The 26,264-nt window shown below is 44.7% G+C and overlaps 1 protein-coding gene across 2 annotated transcripts in view; it reads left to right on the top strand.

Annotated features, from left to right (window-relative positions):
• Positions 1 to 26,264, top strand: part of piezo1 (piezo-type mechanosensitive ion channel component 1) — an 80,567-nt gene that overhangs the window by 12,910 nt on the left and 41,393 nt on the right. Inside the window, exons 1-2 of one of the 2 annotated variants that reach the window (XM_052462112.1) lie at positions 162 to 366; positions 10,773 to 10,868. In XM_052462112.1, coding sequence (XP_052318072.1) covers positions 225 to 366; positions 10,773 to 10,868 — 238 coding nt within the window. In that variant the 5' untranslated portion in view covers positions 162 to 224. Of the gene's footprint in view, positions 1 to 161; positions 367 to 10,772; positions 10,869 to 26,264 lie in introns of those variants that run through there. The other variant, XM_052462113.1, reaches the window with a different exon arrangement.

The following is a 26,264-nucleotide window of genomic DNA, read 5'->3' as shown; positions in this document are numbered from 1 at the left end:
CATGGAGGAGGAGGTGTGAGGGTGCTTTACTGGTGACATTGATTTATTTAGAATTCAAGGCACACTTAAACAGCATGTCTACCACAACATTCTGCATCGATATATCGGGTTTGCACTTAGTGGGACTATAATTTGTTTTTCAACAGGACAATGACCCAAAACACACCTCCAGGCTGTGTAAGGGCTATTTGACCAAGCAGGAGAGTGATGGAGTGCTGCATCAGATGACCTGGCCTCAACAATCACCCGACCTCAGCCCTATTGAGATGGTTTGGGATGAGTTGGACCTCAGGGTGAAGAAAAAGCAGCCAACAAGTGCTCAGCATATGTGGGAACTCCTTCAAGACTGTTGGAAAAACATTCCAGGTGAAGCTGGTTGAGAGAATGCCAAGAGTGCAAAGCTGTCAAGGCAAAGGGTGGCTACTTTGAAAAATCTCAAATGTATTTTGATTTGTTTAACACTTTTTTTTGGTTACTACATGATTCCATATGTGTTATTTCATAGCTGTGATGTCTTCACTATTATTCTACTATTCTCTTGGCATATAATATTTTTTTGCAGAACATAACATATATGAAATGGATGACTACACAATTGTGCACCATTTTCAGGGACCTATTTTTGACTTGTGAGCGCTACTTTCAAAACTACTGGCTGAAATGATATAACACCTTTTTATAATACATATTTAAGTAAGCTGATATTACAGCTGATTCATTTATCTGCTTGGCAGGCAGGCATCTTTTTTTTTTTCGTTTAAAAGTTTTGTGTTTGATCAGAATTTCACCACCATTCTATAGCTTCTATTTAGGATATAGCTCATAACCTGATTCTGATTTAATTGAAACTGTTTTAATTACGTGGTGATTGTTTGATATGAGAGACATAACACTGCCTGTCTACATAGTTATGAACATTGGACATTGTTACAGCTTGCTGCTGAGTCTGAGCCATATGACAGCTGTATCTCTGGCACTAATAATAATAATAACAGTAACTGCTATATTGCTGAGGGGCCCTAGGCCCATGGATAGATGACATATTTGAAGTGTCTTCTCACCATAACTCAGCTGACTCTCTGGTTTCCAATGACATGTAAGTGAGTGATACACTTATGGGGTTAAGATCTCACCATGATCTTCCACTCCTCCTCATCTCCTCTTCATGGGTAATGAATGATGAGCATTTCAACAGCTCTAAATACAATTCAATGTTAAGCTATTTTAGAGGTGTCAAGCCAAGTATTGGGCTGTCTGTTGCAATGGAAAGGATGTGTCTCTAATTGCTGTCTGAAAATGTAAATCGCCAAAATCGCTATATTTCTTTTGAAATTAATGCCTTGACTTACCTTGGGGTTTAAAGGTGAAAGCTCTGAGGTTAAGGGCACTAGTTTGGATAATATGTAGTGTAGGTGCTCCTATGTTTGTGTGGTGTGATGTACGTCAGTTCAAACGGCATCGTTTAACCTGATGGAGGCTAGTCTGTAAGGAAACACTGTAGGGATGTGTAGCTCTTCTTCCAAATGTCAAAATAAACTGTACAGTGGTTTAGTTCTCATGTTGCGCTGCAAACTGTATCATCACTTCTTACAACTGTAACTAGGCCATATGGCCTAGCAAACTCTCAAAGACAGCCAAGTGAGAGCTACACTAAAACTCACATCTGTAATTGGTGCGTGCTGGTGGCAGGAAAGTCAGGCACAGGAGAGTGAACTTGGTGTAAACGGAGCAGTTTAATGAATATACAAACACTTAAATATACAACATAAAATAAGAGGTTGCAAAACCCCGTCGCACACCAGAACATAACTTGCACCAATACATACAACAAACAATCACCGACAAGGACATGAGGGGAAACGGAGGGTTAAATACACATGTAATTGATGGGATTGGAACCAGGTGTGAGGGATACGAGACAAAACCAATGAAAAATGGATCAGCGATGGCTAGAAGGTCGGTGACGTCGACTGCCGAACACGCCCGAACAAGGAGATGGACCCGACTTCGTCATGACAACCCCATTTAACGTGTTAGATTATGCCTCTGTAAGCATTCCTCACACACTTGCCCTGACAAGCCTTGTGCTTTTTTACTTCCCATTCCTCCAGTAACGGGATTACAAAATGCCTCATAATGACCCTGATCTCCCTGTTTGTCAGGCAGGCATCAGATGATGATGAGAGGGGCAGAGTACAGAGTCAAGAGAGAGGGGTGTGAAGTGTTAAAGAGCAGGCTGAGATGAGTGCTGGGCATATCAAAACGCTTTCTGACTTTCACGATAGGGTCCACATTCTGTTCTTCATGCTGAATGCTGCTTTTGTTATGGGCCATTTTATGGAAAATTGCTTCCTCGTGCCGTCGCCTGACTGCGCCGCTTTGGTTCTGGATCTGAATTGAGGTGGTGGTGCAATATCCTCCCCACACATGCTCCCAGAGCCTCTGCTTCTGCTGCCTTTACTGTCAAAGAGGGAGTGAAGAGCGAGAGAGAGTGACGGTCTGTTCAGGTTGCTTGCTTGTTATCTTCTCGTGCCACATGGCACACGCCTTTGCTCTCCGCGTCCGTCGGGGGGAGACGTCTCCTACAGATAGGTGGAGAGTGGTGTTCATTTTTATCCTTTAGAACAGGGTGATTTAGATGGGTTGTTATGTTTTCAGAAATAGTAATACCCCCCTTAAGCACCGCATGGCCATTCAGTCTTACAAAGGGCAGACCTGGCTGTTTGTCACAAGATACTGCATTCATACTAATGGAAATATTCATAGTGTTTGAAAGGGGCATGTATTAGATGCTTATTTTCTATTTTAAGGGCAAAACTTCTCCGTTTCCTCCCCTGGCACCCAAGTGGTCTCAGAGCATTTTGTATTATTCTGTATGTAAATGTTAGACACTCCATTTAGTATATGTTATGGATTACAATTCATACGATAAATGATGAATAGCAATTTGTACAATATGTTCCGAATTTGCGAAACTTATGGTATGTTATGAATTCCAATTTGTTGTTGTTGCTGCTAACGTTAGCTAGGTGGCTAATGTTAGCTAGCGCTAGGGGTTTGGGTTAAAGTTAGGAGTTAGGTTAAAGGGTTAGCGTTAGGGAAAGGTTAGCTAAAAGGGTTAAGGGTAGGGGAAGTGTTAGCTAAAAGGGGAAGGGTTAGGTAAGTATTTATTTGCAAAGTATATAAAAAGTAATAAGTAGTGAAAGTTGTCCTTGATGAGATTTGAACACACAACATTTGGGTTGCGAGACGTTTGCGTTCACCCATCCACCCCGCCCAACTACCCTACTTTTGTTTTTGTTTGAAATAACCTGTCTTATGTAACCATACCACATGTAACATATCGTTCTAATTTGAGTGTCTCGGATTTACATTTACTATGCTACGTCTAGTCTATGAGACCAGTCTGCTGGCACAGAAGTAGAACAATTTCACCCATCACGGAGGGAAGGGAAACCAAAGGGGAAGTGATTGTTTAGAGGATTGAAGAATGAGCATTGTTTCATAGAGCTGCAATGTGCATGAACAATGAATAGAGATTGACTTGGCAGCATGCACTTCTTGCCATGCCAGCTAATTTGTTAGGATTTGACTCATATTTGTTGAGAAATGTTCTCAGGTTTCAGTGAGTGAATAGTCTCCATATTTTACCCAGGAGGGCAGCTCAAGTTACCCATTTCTTATTCACACACCACACATACTCAATGGGCCTTGTGAAGCTTTCATTCCTGCGGCAAGGTGTCTTTCAGAGAGCGATTCTAGTTGACAAAGTTCCCCTCCTTTGTTCTGATTTGTTTAGTTTTGTCTGGTTGTCTCTGTTTAGGCCCTACTATTGTCCTGCGGATCACACGTGAATGGCTTGTATCCTTTTTAAATTGCTACCCTTAAGGGTATGTTACAATTCTTGACTTACTCTCTCTCTCTGAAATGTTAGCAGTAATAGCATGGTAATAGCATGCAGAAACGGGAAAGTTTGAGAGTGATGTAAGTTAACTCTCGTCTGTCGAAAGGAATTTGTCTGTTTGGAAACATGAAAATGAGCGAGAATGGAGGTCAGAGTGGCCGCTAGTTCTCCAGGAACAGACACAGACAGGAGGGCTGGTTGCTTTCAGATTGTCAGTTCTCCTCGCTTTTTATTTTCCAATTCCTCGCAGGCACACAGGACGATTTTTGTTTAACTTCTTTCACAACTGTGGGGAGCTCAGTATTTGAGCATACAGCGTGTGCAGTGTGTCTGTGGGAAATACAGAGGAAGGGGGATTGTACCTGGCTTTAGGCCTCATGCAGGGCCTGCCAGATCTATAGGCTTTAGCAGCTGGCATTGGGATTCATCATCCTGGAAGCCATTCACGGCCTGTGCTCCAGGGAGGGGTTGTCTCTCTCCACTCACCCCTATAACCCAGCTCTGTGTCTGGCTGGGAGAGCTGCCCTGACTCTGGCTCCCCACCATCTCCTCTCCATCAGAACAGAGGAGCTGGGATCAGTCAGGCTCCCTGGGCCGGCCTCAGTCCGGGAACAACCCATTCACCCTAGTAGATGTGAATGGATTGGATAGGTAGGCTATAGCGCAATCAGAAGGTATTCTCGGGCTGCTGTCATATGGTTTTAAGCCGTGGATCCAAATCTGTGGACGTTGCTTTTTCCCCACTGTACCGGAGAGTTGCAGTAGAGCATGTAAAACTGTCAAAGCCCTGTCACATCCAGACTGGCCATTTTTTATTTGAATTATCACATAAAGTCCTCCTCATTAGTTGATCACCCCACTGTCCACATGGAGATCGGGTCCTTTTTAAACACACAGTTGATTACTTAATGGCTTCCATGAGCCATTGTTTCTCTCCCTGAGCTCAGCTGACATCATGGAACACTGGGGGCGTCTATGGAAAACTGCTCCCTACATTTCCCCTTAAACCCCTCTATTCAGCTACGCAGACTCCAGCAGAATAATAGAATGAATGCCCAGGTGATAGACTGTAGTGAGCCTAGTTAGGGTACTTTCCACTGGTGAGTTGAATAAGAGGGTCCTTTCAGCTGTATAGTAGTGAAAACACAAGACATGTTGAAGACGGCAGATCTGGGACCGTTGCAATGGAAGACCTCTGTGTGACTCATTCTAACCAGAGCCAAAGAGTCAGGAGGAATCACAGGGCTCTATAGAGACCCGTTGAACCCACACCGCTGTATGAGAGAGACACATAATCCACTCAACTTCTGTGAGGGATCTACATGTCATTCAGCTATCCATGATATTGAAGATCTGACCTTGTGTTGTGGAGCTAAAATTTGAATGACTGCAATTACGCCCAGTAAGAACCAGGCCATCATGATGAATTTGAAAGAAACATAAGATTACATTCGGGACCATTCTGTGTTTAACAAACTTTATCATGTAGATCTAGTGTTGTCTTTTTTTTAGCATCATAGTTAGTCCAGTTACAGCGCCAATTATAGTGCAGGATTACTCATAGCCACTGTTGACAAGGACGGTTACAAAGTTGCCAGTTTAGAGTTTCCCAGATGTTTTGCTTGACATCGATCGGCATGCTGTTCATTCCGAAGATGTTTCCATGTTCCAGTATCTGTCCCTCCTCTCACTACCCTTTACCCACTTGGCTCATCCAAGACGCTTACTCACCCACTCCTCTCCCATATCATCTCTCTCTCACTCCCCCACCTCTCCCTCTCTTTATATCCTCCCTTTCCCCTTGCTCTTCCTTTCCATCTCTGTTTTTTCCCTCTCTCTCCTCCCCTCCCCCTCTTTCCCTCTCCAGCCATCTCTCTTCCTGTCTCTGTGACCTGTGCCAGACTGGGCTGTGCTCACATACCTGTAGATTGGGGTCACTGTGAGGGCCAGCTGTGGGCCCCTGGAGTCCTGTAGCTGTTGACTTCACTGGGCCGGGCAGGCAAGCAGGCGCACATGCTCTCAGACCAAGTGATCGCCTCGCCTCTTATGTTTTCCCTCACTTTCTCAACTTCCTCCCTCCGTTTTCTGCTGCTAAAGGTTATGTGTCATTTTCAATCACCTTTGATGTGGCTGCAATGAACCGTCTGGGTTGTGTGTATTGTGTAGTGTTTCTGCGGTGGGATAGCTCTATTCTGTATGCACATGTGAGCTGCAGTCACGTGGCACTTTCTGTTGACAGTGTTTTGTGGTGTGCCTGCCTTGTCGCAGGACATGCCTTAGGTATTTGATTTTCTTTCTCTCGTGTTATATTTGGTGACACGGTCATGTTGCTCCAGGGAGAAGCCAAGATGTGATTGAGGAACTGCTGTCAGGACCAGGGTGAGGTCCCTGAAAACTGGGTGCCTGCCCATCTGATTAACAGGCATTTGGCCACACTACCGGGGATGGAAAGCTGCAGCGGAGTGCAGGGATCATATTGGCACCACTGCCTCTTAGTATTTGTCAACACACTGCTTTGTCTGAGCGAGAGGAGCCTTTAACTGACTGGGTTGGTTTCTCTGGGACACTGTTTGTCACAGTCACTGTCTTGCCACGTGTTCTCAGAAGCACCACTACACTGAAAACACTGTAAATGCTTGGAGGGTGGAAGGTATTGCGATCCGTTAGCTCTGATATTAGACAGATCCACTGTGACTGTGTTGCTCATGACCTGTGGCAATTCCGCACATTGGAAACATATTTTAATCAGATTTGGCTCTGGCAGCAGACACTGAAAATGGTGATCTGAGATGGTTCACTGCTGATCTAAAGCTGATGTGGGATAAACTGCTTTACAGACAGGCCCATACAGTTAAAACAATTCAACCACCACTATCTACTCAAGCTGATTTTTTTTATTTTTTAGAAACAATACCAATTTGTTTTTTTCTAAACATAATCTTACGGTAGCAAAACGGCGATCAGATCAGCAGCTTGGATTCTCCCAATAGGCTTTGCCTAATGGAGATGATGACATTTTGAGTGTCCACCAGAAAATGAAAACCTCCTGAGTGTAAAAGGTCAGCTCCCTCTTCAGTGTTCTTCCAATGCAGGTTTATGTTCAGTCAGCTTAGCAGGATTACTCTGTGGAGACCTTTCTATTTGCCGTACAGTAAACAACCTCAAGTTTAGGAAAAACTGCCAAAGCCCTGGAAAGATTGGCAAGAACATTTCAATACAGGAGAGTCCCTGACTGTAAGTCAGTGGAGATAAGGAGTCCACATCTCCTCCCTCAGTCAACACAGGAGCCATAAAACAACGGCATGCCAGATGGGAAACATAGAGCCTGTCTGGCCAGGAGTTGGACTGGGTGGCGATGGACTGGGGGTTGTATATAAGAAGTGTGACTGTCTATTGACATTGAGGATTAGACTGCTGTTGAGTCTACAACTATGTCATGGGAAGATATTTCAGAGAGTAACGTGTAACAAGTCTGTTAGTCTTTGCAGTTTGCAATGCATCATTCTGTCAGTAGTTTGGTCCATGGTTTAGTATGGTAAGGGATTAGGCAGTGATCAAGGCCCTCAAGAAACAACCACTCTTAATATTTTCGCTAATAAAGAGGAGTTCTATTGAAATATATGTTGAGGGTGAGATGTGCTCCAGAGACACACAGATATCCATTTGAAAACTATTTCCAGAAATAGCTATGCAACTCTGAAGAGCTTGAGACTTAATTCAGTGTGATGTCTGCGGAGTATAAATGGTACCTCTAAAGGAGTACAGTAAGTGTAGTCCAAAAGTGTTTTACCATAGAGCATACATAATAAGGCCCTGGGCAATAGAGACCAGCTTTTCATCGTGTTTGACTCTGCACAGGGCACAGACCAAGCTGGGACACACACACTATGAGTGTGTTCCTCAGAGGTGCGTCATGACCCCAACTCTGCGGCATGCTGTTTGGTTTTCCAAGCTCAATTACCATAATTTCCTGAATCTATCCGATGCAGAGTTTGAGAGTCTATGGGCTCTGCTATTTAGAGCCGTTGGTGGTGGGAGTCTCTGCTGGGATGTTAGGGCTTTGACCCTGTAGGAACAACAGAGTGAGGTAGTGCTGCTTTTTGAGGAGTGGGTTCCTCCTCTCTCTCTCTCTCTATCGATGGCTAACTGCTCCCTTGATCCCATGGCATTTCTCTCTGTTTCTGCACCACAGGATCTCAGTACTCTGTCTGTCACGCTCACGCCACACCTGATTGGTAGATGTTTGGTGTGTGTGAAAGCGTGTGTTTGTTTGAGAACTTATAATACTACTACTGCTACTCATCCGAACCGCTCATCTCCCATTGACTGTTAATAAGGAGATTCTTCAGTAATTGAAAGGTGGACACTGTTCGTACTGTATAAAGTAATCCTGATTTGCTGACCGCTACTTTCCTAGCTGGGTGCAATAGGTAGTGTAGTGTAGCTGCTCAGGCAGTCAGTCAGGCTACCAGGCAGGCAGGGGAATGGAAACACTGGGGATATGCTACAGAGGAGGTACACAGACAGCCAGCCAGTCCGGGAGATGGATGAAGGGAGATGGATGAAGGGAGAGAAAGAAAGGAAGAAGGAAACGCAGGAGGAACTCCTCAGACTGTTTTACTTTTCCTTGCTTCAGTTGAGTTGCGACCCATTTTTCTGCACTGTGTCACCGGCTGGTTTAGTGCGTGGGTGTGTGCACATTTGAGCGAGGATACTTGAGATTCAATGACTGAGAGAGGGATTAATAGAAAGGAAAAAGCTCTTACTACATTTTAACAGCACATATTTACAATAAACTAAGAGCAGACTAGGGGCACCCCCCCCTGTTCTCTGTCGAAGCCTGTTGATTGTGGGATGAGAAGCTGATGATCTCAGCATCTGATCCAGAACCAGCTGATTAAAGACAGACCCAGGGCTGCTGGTCTTTGGCCATAGAACCTCCCAGCAGCCCTGCAGCAGTCTGTGGTCGTGGTTCCTCAGTGTTGAAAAGATTAACTTGAACCACACACATTCTGAGATGGACCTTTCACCCTTGGCCGGGCAGAGACTAGCGACCCAGTAAACCAGAGTCGACTGTCACTTTTATCAGCCCCCAGGTGCACATTTTGTTTATTGCCCTAGCTCTACACAGCTGATTCAAATAACCAATTAATCATCAAGCTTTGATTATTTGATTCAGCTGTGTAGTGCTACGGCAAAAAACAACGTGTGAGCAGGGTGGGGGGTGGCCCAGGTCCGAGTTTGGGAAACCCAGCATTAGCTCATGTCATGTTAAATCATGTGAGGGTGAGGTAACCATGGGGATATGTACATTAAGTCAAAACAGTAACTCGCAGTGACTTGCCCTTCAGCCAATGTTGTCAGCCTAACTGGTCCATCCTCACGATCATTGGCAGGTTCTCTGCCACTGCGTTTGCTAAAGACATTACACTGCACATGACACTTGACATTATGCACGTGTGCTATATAAAAATAGATATTGTTCCTATATGATCCACATGACAGAAGGAGAGAGTGAGAGCTGTTTAAGTTGTACCAGTGGGGGACTCCATTTCGCTAACAATTAAGCCAGAGTTAATAGGAAGGCTCCCTCAAGTGGGCCAGTGAAATCCTTAGTACAAACAGCGTTGTGTGCCACACGCTAGCTAGCTCATTGACTCTCACTTATAGGTCAAAGCCTGTCTTTGTTCTCCCATTCTGGTTGTGTTAATTATAGATCTATAGCAGACTGTAGGCCAGGGCGGAGCGCCTGCGGGGCTGGGACACAGTACTGTACTGGGTACAGTGACTGACTGCAAGGCATTATTATGGTGGATATGTTGTGATGTGTGGGATGGGCTCTCAGCCGTCAGCTGTGGACACTGGGCAGTGCTGTTTCCCCCTGCTGGGTCTCTGTGGGGCCACCCTCATTGGGGTTGGTAGAAACCGTTATGCTTCGGAGAGTTCTTCAGACCCTGCTTAGGCGTGCGTTCCTTTTACGCCTGCTACTTTAGGTTACTGAGGGGGAAACCCAGAGGGCCAGATGAGAGTTGGTTGTGAGGATGAAATGCTGTGAGACGGACGGTTGTGGCAGGACACTAACAGGCCTGGTTAGGATCCAGAGCACAAGGGGCTGAGCACAGCACAGGGGATCAGAGCGCTGGGCTCCCAGCTCACCCTTCCAGTCTCAGAGCTCTGCCGGGGAGAGGAGAGAGAGAAGAGGAGAGGGGGTGTGAAGGCAGCCCTCCCAGGGCCCCAGCAGGCAGTCTGGAAAGCCCTCGTGTCCCTTGGCAGCTGCTCAAATGTCCAGCAGCTAGCTAGTTCACTGAACACAGGCTGAGTAACCAGCTTTATGCCTGGACAATCACAGGGTCTGGTTTATTATCAGTAGAATAATCATCATTATTATTATTATTATTATTATTATTATTATTATAATCATTATTATTAAAGGAATGTTTAGTGCAGAGCAGGCCACGGCTGCCATCTAGCTCTGTGTTAACTGTTAACACAGTCCAGCGCTGCTGCCTTTCACAGGGACCTGAGAAAGCCCTGCGTGTATGTCGACTCATTAGATGTTTTCCAGTAAAGGGAGGTGTGGATGTGAGGCATGCGGTTACAAACAATCACAAGTGTCAGAGTGTGTCAGTGAGACCTGTTGATGAAAGGCAGAGGCGTTCATTAAATCAACCCCAGTCTCAGCCCTCACCCTTTCTTTCTGTCTCCTCTCTGATTTATTCAGAAGTCCACACATCAATGTGACCTCAATTCCCAGATTTGTACCTAGACCATTCAACCACTCAGAAATATTGCTGTGTATCAGTCATTGACTGTGATGTTTGTCTGTGTCGTGCCTGTCCTCTGACCTCTGACCTCTGTGTGTCCCCAGCCTGCCTGTTTCGCTACAATGCCCTGTCTCTGGTCTACCTGCTCTACCTGCTGCTACTGCCATGGTTCCTGTGGCCCAACAAGCACACACTACGAGGTAAGACAACACGCCAGTCCTTCCCTTCCTTTGGTAACTCCTGCTTGTTTTAATAGTTTCAGGTGTGGGTGGGTAGGTGTGGTTGTATGTGGGAACGCCAAGATCTCTCACCGCAGCCTTGATATTGGCGTTGATCAAATGGTGCAATGTTTGTAAGTTGTGCAATATAACAGAAGAGCCAGACAAAACATGTGCAATACGATTCCAAATGAATTCTGGTAACAAAAAAATGAAAGGGTGAAACAATGGAATAGGATCTCAGAGCATGGTTCACATCCTCATACATACCACAGCGTCTGTGTTGTAGTTGCTTTCAGACAGCTTCCGTACATTACATGGCAAAATCTTAACCACTAACTTCTATCTATATTTTACCTCCAAACCTATGAGGACTGGGCTGCAACTCTGACACACTTCATTATACAATGGGTGGGTCTAATGCTGATTGGTTAAAAGCGCATTCCAGCTGGTGTCTATTCTACAAGTTACCACCGGCCATCTGTTCCATCTGATTGCGCAAACCACTGTCTCATCCAGCCCAGGCAGGGAAGTTATGAACTTGATCTCCACTTTTAGACTAACTTTTAGTTTTCAACAGTGGATATTTGTATAAACCTTACTGTCTGTCTCTCCAACATTTGCAACATTATTTCAATTTTCAAATTTGATCTCCAACTGTTCCACAGTAAATCGGGACGAGAGAGAGCCAGTCGAAATCATGAATCAGCTGACATCATTTTTATGGATATATATACAAAGAAATGTAAATTGAAAAAAGGTCAATCAAGACGAAGTGCATCAAGTTTGCAGTCTTTCCAGTTTCAGTTTGATGTTATTGTGTTAGCTGTGTTGTTGGCTGTGTTGTTGGCTGTGTTGTTGGCTGTGTTGTTGGCTAACTCCTCTGAACAACCGTGTCCAATCGAGAGAGCAGATTTTCTATGCCAGGCTAAATCGTGCCTCATTAGCTCATTGCTATGGATGTATCCAAATAAATGTCACTAGAAAAACAAGTTAAACAAATGCAGCTACTTTGCTGTTATTCTGGCTGCACATTTTGACTGTAAATTAGCCGTAAGGAATAAGAACGTTGCCAGTCAGTATGACAATGGAACATTTAGAACGAGCGACTGGGTTACGTCTATAGATACAGAACAAAATGAACGAACGACTGGGTCACGTCTCTAGCAACCCTAGATTTGTGTCGGGACTATATCTTGTAGAAGGATGAAATAGTACAAATAAATTAATCAACTTTTTTTAATGAAAATATGTCGATCATTATTTGAATATGTTAGTAACCCGTTGGATAAAAGTGATAATGCCCTCGAAGCCGGTGTTTGGAGGATATATTGTTGGATATATTGGCATGGTTTGAGGGCCTTCGGCGAACAACACCCGTGCCAATATATCCAACAAACACCAGCTTTCGAGCATTATCACTTAACTAAATACAGGATCTTTGGGGGTTTATAAGTTATTGTTTTTTCCTCTCAGCTATTTAAGCAATAAGGCCAGAGGGGGTGTGGCATATGCTTTTGCACAACGCAACGCAGAGTGCCTGGATACAGCCCTTAGATGTGGTATATTGGCCATATACCACTAACTGCCGAGATGCCTTATTGCTTTTATAAACCAGCCAGCATCCCGGAGTTGCCTGGAGACTGGTGTTTTGCGGGTACTATTTAATGATGCTGCCAGTTGAGGACTTGTGAGGCATCTGTTTCTAAAACTAGACACGAATGTACTTGTACTCTTGCTCAGTTGTGCACCGGGGCCTCCCACTCCTCTTTCTATTATGGTTAGGGCCAGTTTGCGCCGTTCTGTGAAATGAGTAGTACACAGCGTTGTACCAAATCTTCAGTTTTTTGGCAAATTATCGTATGGAATAGCCTTCATTTCTCAAAACAAGAATAGACTGACGAGTTTCAGAAGAAAGGTCTTTGTTTCTAGCAATTTTGAGCCTGTAATCGAACCTACAAATGCTGATGCTCCAGATACTCAGCTAGTCTAAAGAATGCCAGTTTTATTGCTTCTTTAATCAGAACAACAGTTTTCAGCTGTGCTAACATAACTGCAAAAGGGTTTTCTAATGATCAAATAGCCTTTTAAAAGGATCAACTTGGATTAGGTAACACAACGTGCCATTGGAACACAGGAGTGATGGTTGCTGGCAATGGGCCTTTGTACACCTATGTAGATATTCCATTAAAAATCTGCCATTTCCAGCTACAATAGTAATTTACAACTTAAACAACACTGTATTTCTGATCAATTTTATGATATTTTAATGGACAAAAAATTGTGCTTTTCTTTCAAAAACAAGGACATTTCTAAGTGACCCCAATCCTTTGAACGGTACTGTATGTGGCAGGGTCTACAGGCAATTACGAACTATAAAAAGCTACCCTGCCACGTCACGCACACCGACGTCTTGCTTCCAGACAAACTAAACACCTTCTTTGCTCGCTTTGAGGAGAATACAATGCCACCGACGCGGCCCGCTACCAAGGACTGCTGCCCCCCCCCCCCTCTCCTTCTCCGTGGCCAACGTGAGTAAGGCATTTAATTGCGTTAACCCTCGCAAGGCTGCTGGCCCAGACGGCATCCCTAGCCGAGGCCCCAGAGCACATATTCAATCGCTCCCTATCCCAGTCTGCTGTCCCCACGTGCTTCAAGATGGCCACCATTGGTCCTGTACCAAAGAAGGCAACGATAACTGAACTAAATGACTATCGCCCCGTAGCACTTACTTCTGTCATCATGAAGTGCTTTGAGAGACTAGTCAAGGATCATATCACCTCCACCTTACCTGCCACCCTAAACCCATATAAGTTTGCATACTGCCCCAACAGGTCCACAGATGATGCGATCGCCATCACACTGTACACTGCCCGATCCCATCTGGACAAGAGAAATAGCTATGTAAGAATGCTGTTCATTGACTACAGCTCAGCATTCAACACCGTAGTACCCTCCAAGCTCATCATTAAGCTTAAGGCCCTGGGTCTCAACCCCGCCCTGTGTAATTGGGTCCTGAACTTTCTGACAGCCGCCCCCAGGTGGTGAAGGTAGGAAACAACATCTCCACACCGCTGATCCTCAACACTGAGGCCCCACAAGTGTGTGTGCTCAGCCCCCTCCTGTACTCCATGTTCACCCATGACTACGTGGCCATGCACGCCTCCAACTCAATCATCAAGTTTGCCGGCGTTACAACAATAGTGAGCTTGATTACCAACAACAATGAGACAGCCTAGAGAGGAGGTGAGGGCACTCAGTGTGGTGTCAGGAAAGCAACCTCTCACTCAACATCAACAAAACAAAAAAGATGATTGTGGACTTCAGGAAACAGCAGAGGGAGCACCCCTCTATCCACATCGACGAGACAGTAGTGGAGAAGGTTGAAAGTTTTAAGATCCTCGGTGTACTTCACGGACAAACTGAAATGGTCCACCCACACAGAGAGTGTGGTGAAGAAGGTGCAACAGCGCCTCTTCAACCTCAGGAGGCTGAAGAAATTTGGCTTGTCACTTAAAACCCTCACAAACTTTTACAGATGCACAATTGAGAGCATCCTGTCGGAGTGTATCACCGCCTGGTACGGCAACTGCACCGCCCTCAACCACAAGGCTCTCCAGAGGGTAGTGCGGTCTATACAACGCATCACCAGGGGCAAACTACCTGCCCTCCAGGACACCTACAGCACCCGATGTCACAGGAAGGCAAAAAAGATCATCAAGGACAACAACCACCCGAGCCACTGCCTGCTCACCCCGCTATCATCCAGAAGGCGAGGTGAGTACAGGTGCATCAAAGAAGGGACCAAGAGACTGAAAAACAGCTTCTATCTCAAGGCCATCAGATTGTTAAACAGCCATGACCAACACAGAGAGGCTGCTGCCTACATACGGACTCAAATCATTGGGCACTTTAATAAATGGATCACTAGTCATTTTAAATAATGGCACTTTAATAATGTTTACATATCTTACATTACTCATCTCATATGTACAGTTGGAAGTCGGAAGTTTACATACACTTAGGTTGGAGTAATTAAAACTCGTTTTTCAACCACTCCACAAATTTCTTGTTAACAAACTATAGTTTTGTCAAGTCAGTTAGGACATCTACTTTGTGCATGACACAAGTAATTTTTCCAACAATTGTTTACAGACAGATTATTTCACTTATAATTCACTGTATCGCAATTCCAGTGGGTCAGAAGTTTACATACACTAAGTTGACTGTGCCTTTAAATAGCTTGGAAACTTCCAGAAAATTATGTCATGGCTTTAGAAGCTTCTGATAGGCTAATTGACATCATTTGAGTCAATTGGATGTGGACCTGTGGATGTATTTCAAGGCCTACCTTCAAACTCGGTGCCTCTTTGCTTGACATCATGGGAAAATCAGAAGAAATCAGTCAAGACCTCAGAAAAAAATGTGTAGACCTCCACAAGTCTAGTTCATCCTTGGGAGCAATTTTCAAACGCCTGAAGGTACCATGTTCATCTGTACAAACAATAGTACGCAAGTATAAACACCATGGGACCACCCGGCCGTCATACCGCTCAGGTAGTAGACGCGTTCTGTCTCCTAGAGATGATACTTTGGTGTGAAAAGTGCAAATCAATCACAGAACAACAGCAAAGGAACTTGTGAAGATGCTGGAGGAAACCGGTGCAAAAGTATCTATATCCACAGTAAAATGAGCATGGAAGAAGCCACTGTTCCAAAACCGCCATAAGAAAAGCCAGACTACAGTTTGCAACTGCACATGGGGACAAAGATCATACTTTTTGGAGAAATGTCCTCTGGTCTGATGAAACAAAAATAGAGCTGTTTGGCCATAATGACCATTGTTATGTTTGGAGGAAAAAGGTGGAGGCTTGCAAGCCGAAGAACACCATCGCAACCGTGAAGCACAGGGGTGGCAGCATCATGTTTCGGGGGTGCTTTGCTGCAGGAGGGACTGGTGCACTTCACAAAATAGATGGCTTCATGAGGGAGGAAAATTATGTGGATGCATTGAAGAAACATCAGTCAGGAAGATAAAGCTTGGTTGAAAACGGGTCTTCCAAATGAACAATGACCCCAAGCATACTTCCAAAGTTGTAGCAAAATGGCTTAAGGACAACAAAGTCAAGGTATTGGAGTGGCCAGCACAAAACCCAGACCTCAATCCTATAGAAAATTTGTGGGCAGAACTGAAAAAATGTGTGCGAGCACAGAGGCCAACAAACCTGACTCAGTTACACCAGCTCTGTCAGGAGGAATGGGACAAAATTCACCCACATTACTGTGGGAAGCTTGTGGAAGGCTGCCAGAAACGTTTGAAGTTAAACAATTTAAAGGCAATGCTAACAAATACTAATTGAGTGTAAGTAAACTTCTGACCCACTGGGAATGTGATGAAAGAAATACAAGCTGAAATACATAATTCTCTCTACTATTATTCTCACTTTTCACATTCTTTAAATAAAGTGGTGATCCTAACTGACTTTTAACAGGGAATGTTTATTAGGTAGTCGTTGTTGAATTGTTAGATTACTGTTAGATATTACTGCACGGTCAGATCGAGAAGCACAAGCATTGCGCTGCACTCGCATGAAATCAAATTGTATTGGTCACATTCACATGGTTAGCAGATGTTAATGCGAGTGTAGTGACATGTTTGTGCTTCTAGTTCCGACTGTGCAGTAATATCTAACAAGTAATCTTAACAATTTCACAACTACTACCTTATACACACATTAACATCTGCTAACCATGTTTGTGACCAATACAATTTGATTTGATAAACCCTTTTGATATTTCCCAAATGACGCCCAAAGGAGGTGTTGAGTATTATGAATATCTCATATCTCACAGACAGTCTTTGTAAGGCCAGTCAGCAGTTGCTACATCCATTTTTGGACTGATATATGAATTAGATATATCCAGGGATTCTTGAAGAATATAACCTCTAACTGCCTCGAGCTTAGTTCCACTGTCATACCCATCGGAACCCAAAATATAAGCTTGTTTAACTCCTATGTTTGTAAACAAAGTCAATGTAAACAAACATGGTTAAAACTATAATTTTGATCTCCTAGATGGTCAGGCCAGTCCTGGCATCCATAGCTCTGTCTCCTCCAAGATGGCATAGCAGTTCAGACGTCTTTTGTCCTCGTCTTGTCGTGTCCCGTATATATATATATTTACAACTTTTTTCACATACATTTTTTACATTTTCCATCAACTCATCTTCAAAACACTCTCCTGCAACCCGCCTCACCAATTTATATTTATAAAAAAGTATTATTTACCTCAAATCTGTAATCCTCCAAGAAGCTAGCCAGAAACTCCAAGAAACTAGCCAGAAGCTAGCCAGAAGCTAGCCAGAAGCTAGCCAGAAGCTAGCCCAGAAGCTAGCCCAGAAGCTAGTTCAGAAGCTAGTTCAGAAGCTAGTTCAGAAGCTAGTTCAGAAGCTAGTTCAGAAGCTAGTTAGCTTCTTTACTGGCAAATCGTTAGTATTCAGTTAACCACGGTTTGTGTTCATCAGCTATCCTTTAGCTTGAAAATCTATTGCCAGTTTTGTACGGCGCAGCGCGGCTCGGAACGGAACAAACCGGACCAATTTTTCTCTCCATGTCCCTGGATTTCAACCGCTCTCTGGACATTCATACCTGGATCTCACAGCTAGCTAGCTGCTATCCGTGTGACTATCGGCTTTCGTCGATTCCGGAGCAAACATCAATTATTCCGAAGCTCCCCAGCTCCGTCAATCACTCCTGAGTTCCATCAATCACTCCTGGGCTGCAGTCACCTATCCGGACCCGTTTTGCTGCCTACGCGGAGCCCCACCGGGCCTTCACAACTGGACTGCCGACGTTATCTACCCGAAGGAGTTATCCGGCTGGCTCCTCCGTCGCGACGTTACCTGAACGCCCATCTGCGGCCTGCTAACCGTTAGCTGTCTTATCGGCTGCTATCTGAATAGACAATCGGACAATTTATTTTTTTATTTGTATTATTATTATGTTTTCTTCTTGGGCCTCTATAACTATATCTATTGTTTTATTTTTGTTGTTGTTGTGTGATTTGGATTAATCCCCTCTACCACACGGAACCCCACTAATCTACTGACGGAACGCAAGAGGTGGCTAATAACAGACCTCCATCCTATGCTAGCTTGCTACCGATGGCCTGGCTAGCTGTCTAAATCGCCATGACCCCCAACCAACCTCTCCACTCACCGGACCCTTTTGATCACTCGACTAAGCATGCCTCTCCTTAATGTCAATATGCCTTGTCCATTGCTGTTCTGGTTAGTGTTTATTGGCTTTTTTCACTGTATAGCCTCTAGTCCTGCTCACTATACCTTATCCAACCTATTAGTTCCACCACCCACACATGCAATGACATCTCCTGGTTTCAATGATGTCAATATCTCTCTCTTCATCACTCAATACCTAGGTTTACCTCCACTGTATTCACATCCTACCATACCTTTGTCTGTACATTATACATTGATGCTATTTTATCGCCCCCTGAAACCTCCTTTTACTCTCTGTTCCAGACGTTCTAGACGACCAATTCTTATTGCTTTTAGCCGCACCCTTATTCTACTCCTCCTATGTTCCTCTGGCGATGTAGAGGTGAATCCAGGCCCTGCAGTGCCTAGCTCCACTCCTATTCCCCAGGCACTCTCTTTTGATGACTTCTGTAACTGTAATAGCCTTGGTTTCATGCATGTTAACATTAGAAGCCTCCTCCCTAAGTTTGTTCTATTCACTGCTTTAGCGCACTCTGCCAACCCGGATGTTCTAGCTGTGTCTGAATCCTGGCTTAGGAAGACCACCAAAAATTCTGAAATTTTAATTCCAAACTACAACATTTTCAGACAAGCTAGAACTGCCAAAGGGGGCGGTGTTGCAATCTACTGCAGAGATAGCCTGCAGAGTTCTGTCCTACTATCCAGGTCTGTACCCAAACAATTTGAACTTCTACTTCTAAAAATCCACCTCTCTAAATACAAGTCTCTCACCGTTGCCGCCTGCTATAGACCACCCTCTGCCCCCAGCTGTGCTCTGGACACCATATGTGAACTGATTGCCCCCCATCTATCTTCAGAGCTCGTGCTGCTCGGCGACCTAAACTGGAACATGCTTAACACCCCAGCTATCCTACAATCAAAACTTGATGCCCTCAATCTCACACAAATGATCAATGAACCTACCAGGTATCATCCTAACTAACTTGCCCTCTAAATACACCTCTGCTGTCTTCAACCAAGATCTCAGCGATCACTGCCTCATTGCCTGCATCCGTAATGGGTCAGCGGTCAAACGACCTCCACTCATCACTGTAAAACGCTCCCTGAAACACTTCAGCGAGCAGGCCTTTCTAATCGACCTGGCCGGTGTATCCTGGAAGGATATTGATCTCATCCCGTCAGTAGAGGATGCCTGGATATTTTTTTAAATGCCTTCCTAACCATCTTAAATAAACATACCCCATTGAAGAAATTTAGAACCAGGAACAGATATAGCCCTTGGTTCTCTCCAGACCTGACTGCCCTTAACCAACACAAAAACATCCTATGGCGTTCTGCATTAGCATCGAACAGCCCCCGTGATATGCAGCTGTTCAGGGAAGCTAGAAACCATTATACACAGGCAGTTGGCACAAGGCTAGCTTTTTCAAGCAGAAATTTGCTTCCTGCAACACAAACTCAAAAAGTTCTGGGACACTGTAAAGTCCATGGAGAATAAGAACACCTCCTCCCAGCTGCCCACTGCACTGAAGATAGGAAACACTGTCACCACTGATAAATCCACCATAATTGAGAATTTCAATAAGCATTTTTCTACGGCTGGCCATGCTTTCCACCTGGCTACTCCTACCCCGGTCAACAGCACTGCACCCCCAACAGCAACTCGCCCAAGCCTTCCCCATTTCTCCTTCTCCCAAATCCGTTCAGCTGATGTTCTGAAAGAGCTGCAAAATCTGGACCCCTACAAATCAGCCGGGCTAGACAATCTGGACCCTTTCTTTCTAAAATGATCTGCTGAAATTGTTGCCACCCCTATTACTAGCCTGTTCAACCTCTCTTTCGTGTCGTCTGAGATTCCCAAAGATTGGAAAGCAGCTGCGGTCATCCCCCTCTTCAAAGGGTGGGGTACACTCTTGACCCAAACTGCTACAGACCTATATCTATCCTACCCTGCCTTTCCACGGTCTTCGAAAGCCAAGTCAACAAACAGATTACCGACCATTTCGAATCTCACCATACCTTCTCTGCTATGCAATCTGGTTTCAGAGCTGGTCATGGGTGCACCTCAGCCACGCTCAAGGTCCTAAACGATATCTTAACCGCCATCGATAAGAAACATTACTGTGCAGCCGTATTCATTGATCTGGCCAAGGCTTTCGACTCTGTCAATCACCACATCCTCATCGGCAGACTCGACAGCCTTGGTTTCTCAAATGATTGCCTCGCCTGGTTCACCAACTACTTCTCTGATAGAGTTCAATGTGTCAAATCGGAGGGTCTGCTGTCCGGACCTCTGGCAGTCTCTATGGGGGTGCCACAGGGTTCAATTCTTGGACCGACTCTCTTCTCTGTATACATCAATGAGGTCGCTCTTGCTGCTGGTGAGTCTGTGATCCACCTTTACGCAGACGACACCATTCTGTATACTTCTGGCCCTTCTTTGGACACTGTGTTTACAACCCTCCAGGCAAGCTTCAGTGCCATACAACTCTCCTTCCGTGGCCTCAAATTGCTCTTAAATACAAGTAAAACTAAATGCATGCTCTTCAACCGATCGCTACCTGCACGTACCCGCCTGTCCAACATCACTACTCTGGACGGCTCTGACTTAGAATACGTGGACAACTACAAATACTTAGGTGTCTGGTTAGACTGTAAACTCTCCTTCCAGACCCATATCAAACATCTCCAATCCAAAGTTAAATCTAGAATTGGCTTCCTATTTCGCAACAAAGCATCCTTCACTCATGCTGCCAAACATACCCTTGTAAAACTGACCATCCTTACCAATCCTCGACTTTGGCGATGTCATTTACAAAATAGCCTCCAATACCCTACTCAACAAATTGGATGCAGTCTATCACTGTGCAATCCGTTTTGTCACCAAAGCCCCATATACTACCCACCATTGCGACCTGTACGCTCTCGTTGGCTGGCCCTCGCTTCATACTCATCGCCAAACCCACTGGCTCCATGTCATCTACAAGACCCTGCTAGGTGAAGTCCCCCCTTATCTCAGCTCGCTGGTCACCATAGCATCTCCCACCTGTAGCACACGCTCCAGCAGGTATATCTCTCTAGTCACCCCCAAAACCAATTCTTTCTTTGGCCACCTCTCCTTCCACCAATGACTCCAAATCTCTGAAACTGGAAACACTTATCTCCCTCACTAGCTTTAAGCACCAACTGTCAGAGCAGCTCACAGATTACTGCACCTGTACATAGCCCACCTATAATTTAGCCCAAACAACTACCTCTTTCCCTACTGTATTTTATTTATTTATTTATTTTGCTCCTTTGCACCCCATTATTTTTATTTCTACTTTGCACATTCTTCCATTGCAAAACTACCATTCCACTGTTTTACTTGCTATATTGTATTTACTTTGCCACCATGGCCTTTTTTGCCTTTACCTCCCTTATCTCACCTCATTTGCTCACATCGTATATAGACTTGTTTATACTGTATTATTGACTGTATGTTTGTTTTACTCCATGTGTAACTCTGTGTCGTTGTATCTGTCGAACTGCTTTGCTTTATCTTGGCCAGGTCGCAATTGTAAATGAGAACTTGTTCTCAACTTGCCTACCTGGTTAAATAAAGGTGAAATAAAAATAAATAAATAAAAATATTCATTTGAGAGTGGTTTCTATTTCTCAAGCACCACCTCCACTGTTTACCAACAAAAGAAAGTGGTGGGGTACCCGCTTTGTCATCTTTTAAACTCCGGGTTACCCCTGTTAAAGAGTGATTTGAATTTGGGCTTTTTGACTACAACACAAGTTCTAGTCCCTGATGTACTTTTATGTGTAAAAATGTGTGGTCTGTTTAGGTATAAAAACTAATTTGCAGAGAAATGGCTGTGATATTAATGTGGAAAGTGAAAAACATAATGGTCAGTATTATGCGATGGCAACGAGACAGGAATTAATCTGAAAAATGCAGAAACCTCTTATTCCTGACTGCTCTGGAAGCCAAACTTGACAGGGATTTCTCGCTTCACATTTGAGAGTTTTTCAATCTCTACCTTCTCATGATTTGAAGGTGCAGTATTTTCCCTCTGTATTCCCTCGATCTAAAGTTCAGATCTCACAGTACTTAGTTGTAGTCTGTGTTAATCTCCTGCAGACATGATAAAAACACAGCAGATGTTGTTTTTCAGGGCTGTACAACGAAAAATTCTATCAGCAGCACAAACCTACTGCTCAATGATGTCCTTATTCTATACTTAAGAGGATACACAGAACTATAGAGCTAACCTCTTCACAGCTTTACTCTACATAAATATTGCTCTATTTTAGACAGACAAATCTCCGGGTGTGCTCTTAATCAAATACCAATAAACAGTGGATATGATTTCAGGTCTGGAAATCTGCTCTTTCCACTTCCTGCCCCTATCCTCCACCCACATCCCTGTCTGTGGTAGCAGTTTAATGGTCTATGGTGGCTGTAGAGCGAACAATAGAAATGGGACTAATTTTTAACAGCACAGATAAGCACACACACCCTGCACCCAGCCTTAGCTTGTTTATCCAACATATCAACTGGCTCACGCTCCTGAGAGCCAATGGGCGCTATCAGTTCCTGTACTGGTGATAAGGTCTACAGTGAATCAGACCCCGTTTCTGCCGCCTCTGGGAAAGTATACACAGAACCGGAAGCACGCTTATTATAGTAAATTAAAACAGTTGGATTCTCCCATTCTCTCTCTTTTGTTATTTTTTTCCATCGATGAAAGGATGGGAGAGTATATCAACAAGCTGCGTTTAATACTATTCTGTCTCTGTGCTGTTAGGGTCAATAACCCATGTTTCTTTTAGAGGGGAAAATGGGGGAAATCTGAGCATGATAAGCTGTGCGGGGTCACATGACTGTTTCTGGGGGAACTGAATATATGTAAATGGTGAGAGGTTTATTTCAGGGGGACTTGCTGGTGGAGGTGATTCCCTGTAGGAAAATCCCAGAGTCTGCCAGCCTCTATTAAATGAAGCCGGACAGAGAATAGGATTAATGGTTTTAATGAACCATCTTGAATCGTTCCCTGCCTCCAATTATCAGCACTTTTCTTGGTCCGGGTCGCCATGGGAGGACCAGATGCATGCAATCAAGGGGGCAGCTAGGTGAACCAGGAGGATTCTGGAGACGTCAAGCAGAAATGACCCCTCCGCCTCACCTCCACAAGCTCCTCCTTTCCAGGGAAAATGCAATCTCACCCTCCGTGAATGTGATGGATCGTGGGGCATATTAGAGTTGAGAGTAGCCATGGTCACAATGTCCTCTGTGGATTAGAGGGTTAAAGGAGCCATCTTATGTCATACTGCCCTGAGAGCTGCCCCGAGAGCTGCCCCGAGAGCTGCCCCGAGAGCTGCCCCGAGAGCTGCCCCGAGAGCTGCCCTGGTTACAGACGCTCTGGCCTGTCTGGAAGGAAACTGACTGTTTCCAGGGACAGAGAGGAAGCTTGTTCCATCTGCATTACAATGAATCAAGGCTACCACATGCATGTGCACTCTTGCTTTCCCCCTTTGTGTTATGGAATTGATCCCATATTGTCATTCATTCAGTAAGGTAAGCTAAGACTCAATTAAGTGGATCTCACCAACTGTATTGCCCATAAGGGATGGTATCATTGGATTCATTGAGGCCACTGACAGAGAGGACCGTGATAAGCCTTAATAGTCCCTTTCAGCTCCTCCGCAGCCCAAATACACATCACCTGATACACTGTGTTTGACATTCTCTTCAAAAGACTGTTTTCCATTGCTCGCTCCCCATTATCTAAATCCCCCGTATTGTACAATCTGGACACACTGTCGCTTCCCCAGAGCTGATAAGTAAAAGGACAAATATTGAACACCTGTCTGGAGCCTGCTGGGTTACACTGTTCCCAACATAGGAAAAAGATGGGGGATTTATTCACTGGTATTCAGGTCTGACGCTCGCAGGGTGTTGCGTCAAATCTCCTCCCCTGTGTATTTTATTCACACCTGCTGGGGCTTTACAATGTCCCTTCCTGGGGCACCGCTGTCGAGACATCGTCCATATCCACAGCTTTCATGTCGTCGGGGAAACATCAGTTTGAGACATGGAGGGTTGAATGTCCCTTCTGGATTTTGTTTTGTGTGCCTTTTTGTTGAGGAAGTCATCGTGTGGCTTTCAAAGGCTCCAAAGCCCAACTGTCACAGACTGTCATGCTGATAAATGAGAGGGTGTGAGGGAAATGCACACCAGGCCAGGCCTCCCTAAATGAGTACTCAAGGCCGACCACAGCTTAAACTGGGCAGTGAATAGACTGTGGGAAGGGCGGTAAGTGCCGTTGACAACTAGTTTACAGCTGATTTCAGCTGATTTCTGTTCCATTGCTGATATATTGGACAGGACAGCTGTCTGTTCTCAGACAAATATGAGACCACTTTCAATAGAGCCATCTGGTTTATTGGACCAGAATTTCCATTCAATATGTGGTCCTTTTATTTGTCATTTTCCCCTATGGAGCAGGTTCGGCCCTTGAAAATAGAGTCCAGCATTTTGAATAATGAGAGAGAACTAGCATCAGTATGTAAGGTATCTGTCCACTGCCACATGGAGCAAAATGATATACTGCTAGTCTGCACTGAAAAGAGGCTGCATATTTCATCACAAACCATGCCAACTTGTAAATCATTTTTAATAACAAAAGCAATTTACATCACTATCTTCATTTAAATGGCATGTAAAGTACACCTACAAACATATTGGCTATATTATGGATATTTGCCCAGCTTGACCCTTACCTTCCTTTACCGGCTAGGCAGTGGAGGCTGCTGAGGGGAGGACGGCACATAATAATGGCTGGAATGGAATGGTATCAAACGCATGGTTTTCATCTGTTTAATACTATTCCATTCACTTCATTCCAGCCATTACACTTGATTCAGACATTATTATGAGCCGTCCTCCCCTCAGCAGCCTCCACTGCTGTTGGGAGTTGTGGGAGGCAGGTTTGGGGGGTCAATTCCATTTTAAATTCCAGTTGTCTTCAATGCTTTTCAATGAGGAACATTTGGAATTGAAATGGAGTTGACCCCAACCCTGGTGGGAGGAGTGAGGGTCTGCAGACCTCTGGGTGGTTGCTTCTCCCGGTTAGATCAGTGGCCTGAGAGTGAGAGGCCACGGGGCCAGAGAGGAGCTTTTCCCAGAGGCATGCCTGCTATGTGCCCTCCGCTCCTCTGCCCCAGACAGGAACTGGGATTCCACACACCACTGTTATTTCAGCAGAGTCGTCTTACAAAAACGGCAGCTTTTCTCACACCAACGCAGCGCTGCGACAGGACAGGATGTCAGAGAACAGCACAGATAAGCGTAGGGAACAGGACATGACGTACGATCCAAACACGTCATGCAAAACAACAAAACATAAATAAATGTCTTTTTTGTTTACTGTCGGGCAGCTGTTTCTTCTGGTGGCTGATTTATTGTTGCTGGTTGGTAGAAGTTTTTAAACAAATGTAGCTTTGTGTAGTGAGTTTACTCACATTGAACATGTGAATGAGATCCCTCTAGTAAGCAGGCCAACTAGCAGGGTCAGTGTGTTCTTTCACTCTAATATTTGAGCAGTACAATATGGGTGGTGTAAACCAGAGATGTAGTGTGTACCGTACGGGTGGTGTAAACCAGAGATGTAGTGTGTACCGTACGGGTGGTGTAAACCAGAGATGTAGTGTGTACCGTACGGGTGGTGTAAACCAGAGATGTAGTGTGTACCGTACGGGTGGTGTAAACCAGAGATGTAGTGTGTACCGTACGGGTGGTGTAAACCAGAGATGTAGTGTGTACCGTACGGGTGGTGTAAACCAGAGATGTAGTGTGTACCGTACGGGTGGTGTAAACCAGAGATGTAGTGTGTACCGTACGGGTGGTGTAAACCAGAGATGTAGTGTGTACCGTACGGGTGGTGTAAACCAGAGATGTAGTGTGTACCGTACGGGTGGTGTAAACCAGAGATGTAGTGTGTACCGTACGGGTGGTGTAAACCAGAGATGTAGTGTGTACCGTACGGGTGGTGTAAACCAGAGATGTAGTGTGTACCGTACGGGTGGTGTAAACCAGAGATGTAGTGTGTACCGTACGGGTGGTGTAAACCAGAGATGTAGTGTGTACC

This window comes from Oncorhynchus keta, chromosome 14 (genome assembly GCF_023373465.1).
Source record: "Oncorhynchus keta strain PuntledgeMale-10-30-2019 chromosome 14, Oket_V2, whole genome shotgun sequence".
Classification (NCBI taxonomy): Eukaryota; Metazoa; Chordata; class Actinopteri; order Salmoniformes; family Salmonidae; genus Oncorhynchus; species Oncorhynchus keta.
Note: the sequence above shows the minus strand (reverse complement) of the source record. Positions and strands in the feature narration are given on the sequence as shown.